This window comes from Furipterus horrens, unplaced genomic scaffold, assembly GCF_987537825.1.
Source record: "Furipterus horrens unplaced genomic scaffold, mFurHor1.1.pri manual_scaffold_2, whole genome shotgun sequence".
Lineage (NCBI taxonomy): Eukaryota > Metazoa > Chordata > Mammalia > Chiroptera > Furipteridae > Furipterus > Furipterus horrens.
In genome coordinates this window covers 147,432,878-147,445,451 of record NW_028327172.1, presented here as the reverse complement: position 1 = coordinate 147,445,451, position 12,574 = coordinate 147,432,878, and the positions used below count along the sequence as shown (strand labels likewise).

The 12,574-nt window shown below is 36.3% G+C and overlaps 1 protein-coding gene across 9 annotated transcripts in view; it reads right to left on the bottom strand.

Moving 5' to 3' along the window:
• MLLT10 (MLLT10 histone lysine methyltransferase DOT1L cofactor) overlaps positions 1-12,574 on the bottom strand; it is a 215,856-nt gene that overhangs the window by 74,650 nt on the left and 128,632 nt on the right. For all 9 annotated transcript variants that reach the window (XM_090266584.1, XM_090266583.1, XM_090266582.1 and 6 more), the window contains one exon: positions 991-1,243. In XM_090266584.1, the coding sequence (XP_090122710.1) occupies positions 991-1,243 (253 nt within the window). The remainder of the gene's footprint in view (positions 1-990; positions 1,244-12,574) is intronic.

The window sequence follows — 12,574 nt, the reverse complement described above, 5'->3', positions numbered from 1 at the left end:
AAATAGTTTTTTGAAGATCTTAAAGCCCAAAATAACTATTAGTTTAAAATATATGAATATAGTTTTAATTGAGGTCAGCAGACTACCCAATCTCTCTACCTATTCAAATTATGTCCTGGCAGATTTTGGATACAATTTTTATTATTAGCAAAAGCTTCAACGGGGTCAAAAAAAAGACACACACCCTGCCCCCATTTACTCTTAGGGGACAAAAGGAGGGGGGCATTTATTGTATACTTTACTAATATATTTATCTCAACCAGTTTTAACATTTATATGTTTCAAAATATTTGCTTTCGTGTTAAGAATTACACAAAAGTAAAACCTAGAACATAGGGCTAATGTATTCTAAAGTTTAGCTGAGTTACTCTGTTCTCCATAAAAAAGGATTCCATGTAAAGCACAGCATGCCCAAATTTAAATTTCAGTTAAACAACAAATTATTTTTCAATTGGACCTGCTGTAAATATAGCAGTCTTACCAAAAGATATGTAGGCTGAGCAAAATTCTACTTTAAACTCAAGCTTTATAATGCATTAAAATAGTCAACTTACTATTTAGAGAAATATTTAGATCCCTTAAAAAGGTACCCAACACTTCTTTACTTACTAAAAATATATACCTTAACTGTTTTAGTGTATAATTAGGAAAGGTAAATACAGTTTATAAAAAAGATGACTGTTCTAAAAAGCAGAAAGGAAAACTCCAGCTGTTGCTTTTCTCCCCAAACTTAAACTTTATTCCATATCTATTTAAACATTAAAATTATAGTTCAACTTTGGAAAGACATGTCATAAAAAGAAAGCAAAGTCCCAAAAACATTTAAACAAGGAGCACTAGTCTTGGAAGTAATCTTACTACAGCAAGTAATTATAAAATAATCTCCAATGATCCATGAGTTATAAATAGTAAAAAACAAATTCTTTTACAAAACTTAACTACTATTGATCTTCAATAGAGTAAGTATTTTAACTAAATCATAATTAATACCTTGCTGAAAAGGGCTAGCTGTTGACACAGTCGTTCCTGGATTTCTTCCACCAGGTTTTCTTCCCCTTTGACCTGAACTGTGAGTTGAAGATTTCTTCCCTTTGCCCTCTGACCCTCTAGCCTCTGAAACTTCTTTTCCACTAGTTGTATGCGCAGAAACTTCCTGGAAATTTGCATTTGTAAATCGTGCTGCAGTATCTTCCAAACGCTTCAATGATCCAGATATAGAGTTGCTGCTAGTGCTTGTATAAGTCTACCATTTTTCATTGAGGAAGAAAGGAAAAGGAAAAAAACTGATTAAATTTGGCTACAGAAAAAAAGATGGCACATTAATTATAACAAAAAACTACTGGGCTTGTAAGATAAAACATATGAAAGTTTATGTTATAAAAATGAATCAATCCAGCTAAACCAGTTATGTAATAACCAGTTTAGACTCAGTTACAAATACAGTATTCCCTCATTTATTGTGTACTCTCTAGATGCCCCCGCATAGGTGGAAATCCGCGAAGTAGGAACCTTACATTAATTTTAGTATTTTTATATATTTTAAGGCTTTATAAACCCTTCCCACACACTTATAAACTGTTCCCAGTTCCTTATTAACTTTTCCCACTCCCTTATTAACCTTTTCCACACTTTTATAAACACTACTTATGTTCTTAAACACATTCTACACTCTTAAACCTACATAACTTTAACAACATACGTATACAGTACCACAAAATCCCGCGATATAGCGAAAAATCTGCGATAAATAAATATATTTTTAAAAATCCTGCGATACAGTGAGGCCGTAATAAGTGAACTGCAATATAGAGGGGGACTACTGCACTCTTAAAAAATGTAAATAACGGAGTTCTGATAGACTTCCAGCCAAGATGGAGGCCTAGACAGAGACACTGAATCTCCCTCCACAAAGAAGAAAGAATACAATTACCTCAAAACTAGAGACATCCAGAAGTTCCAGAATATCGAGCTGCATAGAAGTTCAACAAACAAAGATGCAAAGAAGAAATACTCATCCAGACAGGTAGGAGGGGTGGAGCTGGGGTGGAGAGGATGCAGTGTGGGGGTGGCATAAGTGGAAGGCTGGCATAAGGCGTACTCACTCACATGTTTCAAAAGTTGAGAGGGACACCTGCGGAGCATTCCTAGCCCCAGACCAGACCACGCAGCTCATAGTCCAAGCACCGGGGAAAATAAAGCCTCATTGCTTCTGACTGTGCAAACCAACAGGGTTTGGGGTGGAGGGAGAAACTGGTCTCTTAGCAAAGTCCACTTGTTTAAAGGGCCCCCACGGTCCTAGAACGTCCGAAGATCCACCCACTCTGGGGACAATGGCCAGGGCAACAGCAAGAGAGGCGCCAGTCCCATACAGAACTGGGATAAATGCCTGAAAAAGTGGCAAGTGCTGAACAAACAGCATTGTTCCCTCTCAGACCCCTCCCCTACACACAGTGCCACAAAGTGGTGAAACGGGTCGCCCATACTGATGAATACCTAAGGCTCCGCCCCTTACAACATAACTGGAGCGACAGCTCTACCAAAAACATAGAGGCAAACAAACACAGGAGCCTGTCAAGATGAGGAGACAGAGAAGTATGACCCAAAAGAGGGAATGGATCAAGGTTCCAGTGGGAGAACTAAGCAATAAGGAGATAGCCAACCTAACAGATGCAGAGTTCAAAACACTGATGATAAAGATGCTCAAAGGCTTGACAGATATGCTTGTGCATGGCAAACGCATAAGGGAACAAGTGAAGGCTATGCTAAATGAAACGAAGGAAAATCCACACAAAACCAATAGTGAAGGGAAGGATACCGGAGTTCAAATCAATGCTTTGGAACTTAAGGAAGAAGAAAACAGTCAACCAGTACAGAATGAGGAAACAAGAATTTAAAAAAAAATAATAAAATACACTTAAAAACAAGAAATATATTTATTCAACAGAAATTTGGAGTTGGTTATATTTCAGGTACTTAGTGAACTTAACAATGAAAACAGAAGTATATTTCATTGATTATGTTGTTACAGGAGTCCCAATTGATTTTCCCTTTTGCTCCCCTTTGCCCAGTACCTCCTTCCCTCAGGCAATCCTACCCCGCTTATTTCATGTCCATGGGTCGTGCATATACGTTCTTTGGCTTCACCCTTTCCTATCTTATTGTTAACTTTCCCCTGTCTATTATGTACCAACCAATTATGCTTACTAATTCCTGGACCATTTCTCCATTTCTCCCCCTCCCCCCTCCCAGATGATAACCCTCCAAATAATACCCATACCTATGATTCTATTCCTATTCTAATTTGCTTAGTTGGATTTTGTTTTTATTTTTTAGATTCAGTTGTTGATAGCTGTGAGTTTGTTGTCACTTAATGTTCACACTTTGATCTTCTTTTTCTTAAGTAAGTCCCCTTAACATTTCATATAATAATGGCTTACTGATAATGAACTCCTTTATTTTTACCTTGTCCGGGAAGAACTTTATCTGCCCTTCCATTCTAAATTATAGCTTTGGTGGATGGAGTAATCTTGGTTGTAGGTCCTTGCTTTTTATCACATTGAATACTTCTTGCCAGTCCCTTCTTGCCTGCAAAGTTTCTTTTGAAAAATCAGCTGATAGTCTTATAGGCACCCCTTTGTAGGTAATTCTCTGATTTTCTCTTGCTGCTTTTAAGATTCTCTCTTTATCTTTCACCTTTGGCATTTTAATTATGATGTGTCTTGCTGCAGTCTTCTTTGGGTCTAGCTTATTTCGGACTCTGTGCTTCCTGCATTTGCAAGTCTATTTCCTTTTCCAAATTTGGAAAGTTTTCCTTCATTATTTTTTCCCATAACTTTCAATTTTTTGCTCTTCTTCTTCTCCTTCTGGCATCCTATTATTCAGTTGTTGGCATGTTTAAAGTTGTTTCCTCATTTTTTTCAATTCTTGTTTCTTCATTCTGTACTGGTTGACTGTTTTCTTCTTCCTTAAGTTCCAAAATATTGATTTGAACCCCGGTGTCTTTCCCTTCACCATTAGTTTTGCGTGAATTTTCCTTCGTTTCATTTAGCAATCTTCACTTCTTCCCTTATGCATTTGCCATACTCAAGCATATCTGTCGAGCCTTTGAGCATCTCTTATCACAAGTGTTTGAACTCTGAATTTGTTAGGCTGGCTACCTCCTCGTCGCTTAGTTCTCCCACTGGAACCTTGATCCATTCCCTCTTTTGGGTCATACTTCTCTGTCTCCTCATCTTGACAGGCTCCTGTGTTTGTCTGCCTCTGTATCTTAGGTAGAGATGTCTCTCAAGTTATGTTGTAAGGGGCAGAGCCTTAGGTATTCATCAGTATGGGCAACCTGTTTCACCACATTATAGAGCTGTATGAGGGGGAGGGGTCTGAGAGGGAACAATGCCACTTGTTCAGCACTCGCACCTTTTCTAGGTACTTCTCCCACTTCTGTATGGGACTGGCATCTCTCTATAGCTGTTGCCCTGGCCGTTGTTCCCAGAGTAGGTGAGTTTGCAGACATTCTAGGATCGTCGGGACCCTTTACACAAGTAAACTCTGCTAAGAGACTGGCAGTTTCTTCCCCAGCCCCAACCCCCAATGAGACTTTATTTTCACTGGCACTGGGGCTGTGAGCTGCATGGTCTGGTCTGGGCTAGGAATGCTCCCCAGGTGTCCCTCACACTTCTTAAAACATGTGACTGTGCTTTCCACCGGCCTGCCGCTGCTGACACTGCTGACACCACACTGCATCCTCTCCACCCCGGCTCCACCCCTCCTACCTGTCTAGATGAGTATTTCTTCTTTACATCTTTGTTTGTTTGGACTTCCATGCAGCTTGATTTCTGGATCTTCTGGTTGCCTCTAGTTTTGAGGCAGTTGTATTCCTTCTTATTTGTGGAGGGAGACGCAGCATGTCTGTCTAGGCCTCCATCTTGGTCAGAAGTCAATAAATATTTTTCTAATACATATAATTGAGATCTCTGATACAATACAAATGAAAAATCTAAAAACTGAACACTGAAACGTCCCAAATATAACTACCACTCAATACAAACCATCATATAAATTTTAAAAATTAGAAAAGACAATAAAATCAGGTTTCAAAATAATTGGTATTTTTATCAGAATCAATATTCAGAAAGAAAAATAAGGGAAGACTTCAAATCTTTTGAAACGTTTTGAAAACCGAATGTTTTTTACTACTTTTCTGCTAATGCTTTCTAGTACTTTTCCCACCCCACATCATCTCACTGCTAATAACAAATTTTCATCATCAAACATGAGACATCTCATAAAAACAAACTCTAACCACTACTCTTAACGAATTATAATCCATAAAGAAGAATAAAGGGTTCAATGTAAATTTCAGAAGAAAGCACACTCTCATGTAACAATGGTTAAACTTCATGGATTATTTCAGAAACATGAACCGATACTAGGCAGGTCATTTAGGAAACGACCCACTTCACTTTTCAAATAATTTTCCCCAATAACGCGAGTTGATTCTAAGGTTCTCCATCCCACTCACATCTGGCCCTAGTGAATTTTAAGAGTCACCTAAAGAAAACACAGTGGTGTTCTTCATTCATGTTTAGTATTTTGTTCATTTATCAAATAAGGAAAAGAGAGAAAACTAGGTGAGGTATCAAAAATAGAATATACTATTTGCTTCCACCTAGCAATCTAAATTAGGGTTGGTAAATTTTCCCACTACTTTAACAGAATATACTTGTTTACCCATGGAGTATAAATATGTCCATAAATCTAATGAAAACATGACATTTGGAAGAAAGGGTATTACAAAGAAAGCAATAAATAAAAATTAAGCAAATTTCAGTGACAAAAGTCTTATTAAATAAAATTATAGTTGACACACAATATTATAATATTAGTTCAGGTGTACAATATAGTGCTTAGATACTTAAATACCTTATGACATAACATTTTATTTTTAATAAAATTTTGACACCTTTTAAAAAGTTTCAAAAGATATCACTGATTTCTAAAGAAAAGAAAAAACTTTAGTTGAAGAGTCGAACAGTTAAAAATAATTACACTTAATTAAAAGAAAAAAAAAGGTTATATAATTTTTACTCAAAGAAAGACCTCCACCTTAACTCTATGTTTGTAAGTTAAATTGAGTATCTTTTCTATAATATGCTATTTAAATAATATGTGGAATTCTATTATAAACATATAGTCAACTCAAGATCAAGAAGGTGTAGAAAGTAAAAAGAGAAGGTAGTGAGGTAAGTCTCAAAGAAACATAATAAGTATGCCTAACATCACAAATCTGTCGTTTCCTCAGTTTTACAACCTTAATAACTCATAGTATTGGCATCTCACTGCTCTGAAAGAAACCATAGTGCTTAAAAATACATATTTTCCATGTTAGTTGACTCTTAAAATGCAAACTATTTCAACTGTTATTCAACTGGGTAAAATATGGCCCTTTTTTCGTTTTTCACTAGATAAAACTGGATATCTGACCATCTGGACAGTCTCTAAATAAGTGCATAAACACTTTGTCTACACTGTGATTTACAGGCAACTTAATGAACTATTTAAAATAGATATTTAGAATATGTATGACTTTTGTTGTGCATAACTTATAATTCCTCATATTAGTTACAATATCAATGTACTATTAATTGAAAACAAGAAGTGTTTCCTACTTCAAACAAAAATTTTAATTTAGACTCAAAATTCAACAATGGCTCTATAATAGGTAACTAAAGAAAGAGCAGTTGTTATTTTTAAGTCCTTACAGTATTCTTTAAGACTTGTAACCAACATTTGGGAGAAGGAAAAGGGAAGACAGAGACAACCATGATGAAACATAATAATGCTGGGTTTTTTAAATTATGTCCTATCCCAATGTCTCATAAAAGCCACAAATTTTTCACTAACCTAACAAAAAACATAGCACATAAACTATCAAACATGAAACACAAAAAGAAGACTTTAAGAAAGAGGGAAGGGTCTGGTAATCTGTTAAAAAGCCTAATTCACATTTTACTGGAGTACACAAAATAAGCGTGGAAAGGGAAAAAATAAACTTAAACAAGTAGCAGAAAAATTACAAAATTTGTGAAAACAACCTACAGGTCAACTAACCTCAAGCACAAGAAACATAAAGAAAACTCTGAATGTACATTGTGATCAATCTGCTTGTCACTAAAAACCATCAATAAAGAGAAAATGATAAATGCAGCTAGGGGTTTAAAATAAGAAAATTATTTTTAATTTAAAAAAAAAAAGGCTTCTCATGGAAACAATGTAAGCTAGAAATCAGAAGAGAAAATCTTTAAAGTACAAAAAAGGAAAAAAAGAAAGGAAGAAAAGTAACCCCACCTCCCACTAACCTAGAATTCTACAGTGAGCTAAAATAACTTTCAAAACAAAAGCAAAATAATTGCTTTTCAGTTAAAAAAAAAACCTGAAAAAACTAATCACCAGCAGATGAGTACTACAATAAACGCTAGTGTTTCCTAGGCAGAAGAAAAGCAACAGAGGAAATGTAGATCTACACAAAGTAATTAAGAGCACTAGAAACAGTAATTACACGAATATAGTGTTTTTAATTATTTAAATCTCTGTAAGTTAATTGATGATTTAGAGCAAAAATATTAATTGTGAGATTTATAAAATAGGCAAAAAAAATTAAATAATAAAGCAGCACAAAAGCCAAAAGGTAGGGAAGGAAATACATAACTATGAGGTTCTTATACAATATCTGAAAATGGTATAATATCACTAGAAGGAAGACTGACATATTAAAGATGTATACTATAAACTCTAAAGCAACCTAATAATACAAAATATTAATAATCAACCAAAATGAAATCATAAAAATAGTCAATGAATAAAAGAGAAATGGGCAAATAAAACAGAATTAGCAAATGACAGGTTTAAATACAATCATATCAACAATCACACTATGTGTAAATTACCCAAACACCCCATTGTAGGGCAGAGATTACATTAAAAAAACTCAAGATTATATGCTGTCTACAAAAAACCCATTTTAAATAACAGACAAAGACATTAAAAGTATGGGAAAGATATAAGTCTAACAATAAACAAAAGAAAGCTGAATTCACAATATTAATGTATCAGAAAAATTAAACAAGAAATATTATACCAAGATAAAGAGGTCTATTCATCACAAGGATTTAAAAATCCTAAATGTTTTTACACCTAATAAGAGACGTTCAAAACAAATGAAGTAAAAACTGACAGAATACAGAAAATGGCGAAAAAACAAAATCCATCATTATATAACCCCTTCTCAATAAATGACTGAACAAGTGGACACAACAAAATCAGTAAGGAGATAGAGAACTTAAAAAGTAGCAATCAATTTTAATTAACTGGCATTTACAGAAAATGCTCTATACAAGACCAAAATAAACACACATTCTTTTGAAAAGCACATAGGACACTGAACAAGATAATCTATATTGTGTCATCTCTTTTTAAATCTCATATTTCAAAATAAATTATATAATACAAAGATATCAAACTAGAAACTACAAGAACATACGTGAAAAATCCCAAAATGTTTGTAAAGTAAATAACACTTCTAAGTAACTTATGGGTCAAAGAAGAAATCAAGAGGAAATAACACGGTACCGTTCAGCTAAATAAAAACAAAAATAAAACATATCAAAATTCATAAGTGGTGCTTAGAACAAAGTTTCCTGCATTAAATCCCTATCATTAGTACTTCTGGATTCTGGTTTGGCATTCAAGGAACTTAGAAGTTTTCATTCCATACTAACAAGTAAAGGGCTGAACAAAGTAAAAAATCAACAGCTCTTCTGAGATCCATCGAAGTAGTAAGATCACAGGGCAAACCAATGCCCAAAGTTTGGAGAGACAGGAACATGGATACAGAAATCACAATATACCCCAACAGAAATCTCCATGGGAACCAGTATCAGAGTAGAAAAACCTCAAGTATAATTGACAAATTGCTGAAGGTTCAGTGTGGACAAATCTGAGAGATAAAAACTCCAGGAGGAATGAGTCATATGGGAGTCCTCAAATTTTTTGAGCTTTACCTCTAGGAGCTCTACCAGGTCTTCACAATGAATATCAGAAGGGAAAGTACACTCATGCTTTCGGCAAGGGAGTGAGAAAGGAACAATTCTGAAATATGCCAAAGTATTCTTTTCCTCTTTAAAAGGCCTGCCCATAGGAAAAACTATTATACTAGACCATAACCTGCTAGGGTTGTATCAGAGTCTTAAGTCCCTGGGGAAGGGATATGCCAATTCCAAATCCCCCCTGCACAGCAGCAGCATGCTATCCCAGGGGCACAGTTTACTTAAGACTGAAAACTAGTCACAGGACTATAGAAGGTTTCCCTCACCCAATGCATCACCACCTTACTAAAGGTCTATTTAACCACAGTCCCTTTTATCCAGGATATCATATCGACCTTTCAACAAAAAATTATGAAGCATACTAAAATAAAATACAATGTGAAGAGAAAGAAGCATCAGAATCAGAGATGGGTTCTGTGGCAATATTGCTCGGGTTATAAGAGCGGGAATTTTTAAAACGATGATTAACAGGCTAAGGATTTTAATGTAAAAAGCATGCAAGAATAAATGAGTAATATAAGCAGAGATGAAGAAATTTTAAGAAAAATAAAAAAAATACTTGAGATCAAAAACATTGGAACAAAAATAAAGAATTCTTTGGTGTTCTCATTAGTAGACTGGGCATGGCTGCTGGGGTTGCCAAAGCGTAATTCTTTCTCTGGAAAGAATCTTAGAGCTTGAAGATATAAAAATAAAAGCTTCCAAAAATAAAAAACAAAGAGAAAGAAGATTGAAAAACATGACACTATATCCAAGAACCACTACAAAAGGTGTAACAAAGGTATAATGAGAATACCAGAAGAAAAAGCAAGGAAGGGTGGAACCAAGATGGCAGCAGATAAGCAGAAGCTATACTCACCTCCTCTTAGGACCAAACAGGAATTAAAACTAAAGTATAGAACAATCATATTGAATAACCAACTGAAAACTAGATGAAGAGAAGTCTTATAACCAAGGATTTACAGAAGCCAAATGCAGACTGCTAGGAAGAAGGAGAAGCAAAAGGGCTGGTCCCGCTCTCAAAAGATGGAAGCTGAAATTCTGGAGAGCTGCAATGTTCCCCCAGAAAAGCATGGGGTCTAATCCCAATGTTGGGCTGCCCAGCCAAGTGCACCAGAGCCAGTAAGAGGCACCCGCATAACATCTGGCTATGAAAAGCAGTGGGGTTTCTGTTCACCAGACAGAGATGAGGTCCACTACAGGCACAGGCAACCTCTTAAAGGGCCAACGCACAAAATTTCATTCACAGCCACTCATCCTGGGCTCCAGCAGAAGAAGAGCAAAGCAGACTAGAGTAGCATGAATAGAATATGGGATTTGTAGCTCTGGGGAGAGGACTGAAGAGACAGCCACCAGGATCCCTGCGGTGAGTCACTCTCCCATACTGCAGATACCACTTTTCTGGGGAAGAGCATTTCCCTCTGCGCACATCGGCCCAGGGGAAAGCAGTAGCCCCACACTCTGGACTCCCTATCACCTCATCATGTGGAGCTTATGCCCTGCTGAGGAGTATAGCCAGGGGCCTTTTTAGTGACTGAGTATAATAGGCAGCCAGTAGGCGGAGGCAGATCTTGGAATGCCTTGGGACTTTTGCTGACCTGCCACCCGGCCTGATGCTGGTAAAATCCAGGTTTGGTGTGCAGCGTGGGCCTTCCTATGCACAACCAGGCTCAGCAGAGGCAGCCACAAACTGTGGATCATTTATAGCGACAAACAGGTTGCCAAGGACCAGTCATAGAAGCGTCTTACTTTGGACTGCCCCACAGTCCCTTGCAAGGAGCCTAGAACCAGCAAACAGTGGACAGGTTCAGATAATATCAGAGAAGGATCCAATTAGCTTCAAAAGCAGCATATCCAAAGGGACATCTCAGCAGGCAACAGATCCTGCTGAGGTGAATTCCGCTTCATGTGTTCAATACCTGCACAGGAACTCGCATACCACAGTCGGAGTTGAGCCTCACAGTCAGCCTGCCTGAGGGTCAATCCCATATGAATAGGCCAATAGCAATCAAGACATAATTAAAACATGAGGAATCACATAACCTGCACAAGGGACAATCCTGGAGCACCCAGTTCAGGTGAACAAGAAGACTGTACCACATGACCCTAACAGGCCACCTACTAGAGTAGGTCACCCATGAAAACTGGGAGTCAGTATAAACAAACACAAAGAAGCAGCCAAAATGGAGAGACAAAAAAACAGGCTCCAAATGAAAGAACAGGAGAAATCTCCAAGAAAAGAGCTAAAGAAAAAGGAAGAATGCAATTTATCAAATACAGAGTTCAAAGTAATGGCAGATTCAATCCTTCACTTCATCCAACCTACCATTTATTATTTCTAGTGTATCGTAGTGTGGTATTTTTTTTCCATGTTGTTGGGCATCCTTATACCTATAAGTAAGGGCCAGTCAGAAATGAAGAGTACAATATCTGAAATGAAGACGACACTAGAAATAATAAACGGTAGGTTGAATGTAGTGAAGGATCGAACCTGCCATTTGGAATACAAAGTAGGGGGAAAAAAGGAAAAAAGAATAAAAATAAAACAAAATAAAGTGGACAGTTTTAAGGAAACTTTGAAACAGAATAAAGAGTAACAACTTCCACATCAGAGGAGTACCAGGAGAAGAACAGAGAGAGCAACGGCTCCAGAAGTTATTTGAAGAAATAGTGACTAAATGCTTCCCTAACCTAGTGAAGGAAAAAGAAACATAAGTCTAGGAAGCACAGAGTCCCAAATCACATGGATCCAAAAAGGCCCACACCAAAACATATCATAATTAAAATGGCAAATATTTAAAAACAAAGAGAGAATCTTAAAAGTCACAAGAAAAAGACAGTTATCTACCTACAAAGGAGCTCCCAAAAGACTGTCTGCTGATTTCTTAACAGAAACTTTGCAGGTCAGAAGGGATTAGCAAGATATATTCAAAGTAATGAAAAGCAAGACATACAACCAAGACTACTTTACCCAGCAAAGCTATTGTTTAAAATTGAAGGAAAAATAAAGAGCTTCCCAGACAAGGAAAAACTAAATAGTTCATTACCAACAAACAATAATTTAAAAAATGTTAAATAGTATTCTTTACGAAGGAGAATAAGAACCAGAATAACATAGCTAGAAGAATAAAATGGCAATAAATGTGCACCTATCAATAATTATTTTAAAAGTAAATGGCTTAAATACGTCAATCAAAAGATATAGGGTAGCTGAATTGTCCACAAGAGAATCACCTCAGAACAAGATACACACAAACTAAAAGTAAAGAAATTTTTAAAAAGATATTTCATGTAAGTGGTAATGAAAAAAAAACTGGGGTAGCAATATTTACATCTGACAAAACAGACTTAAAGACTATGTAAGAGAAAAGAAGGACACTACATAATGATAAAAAGAAAAATCCAACAAGAAGAATCAACCTTTGTAAACATTTATGCCCCAAAAGGACAGATTGACAGTAATACAGTCACAG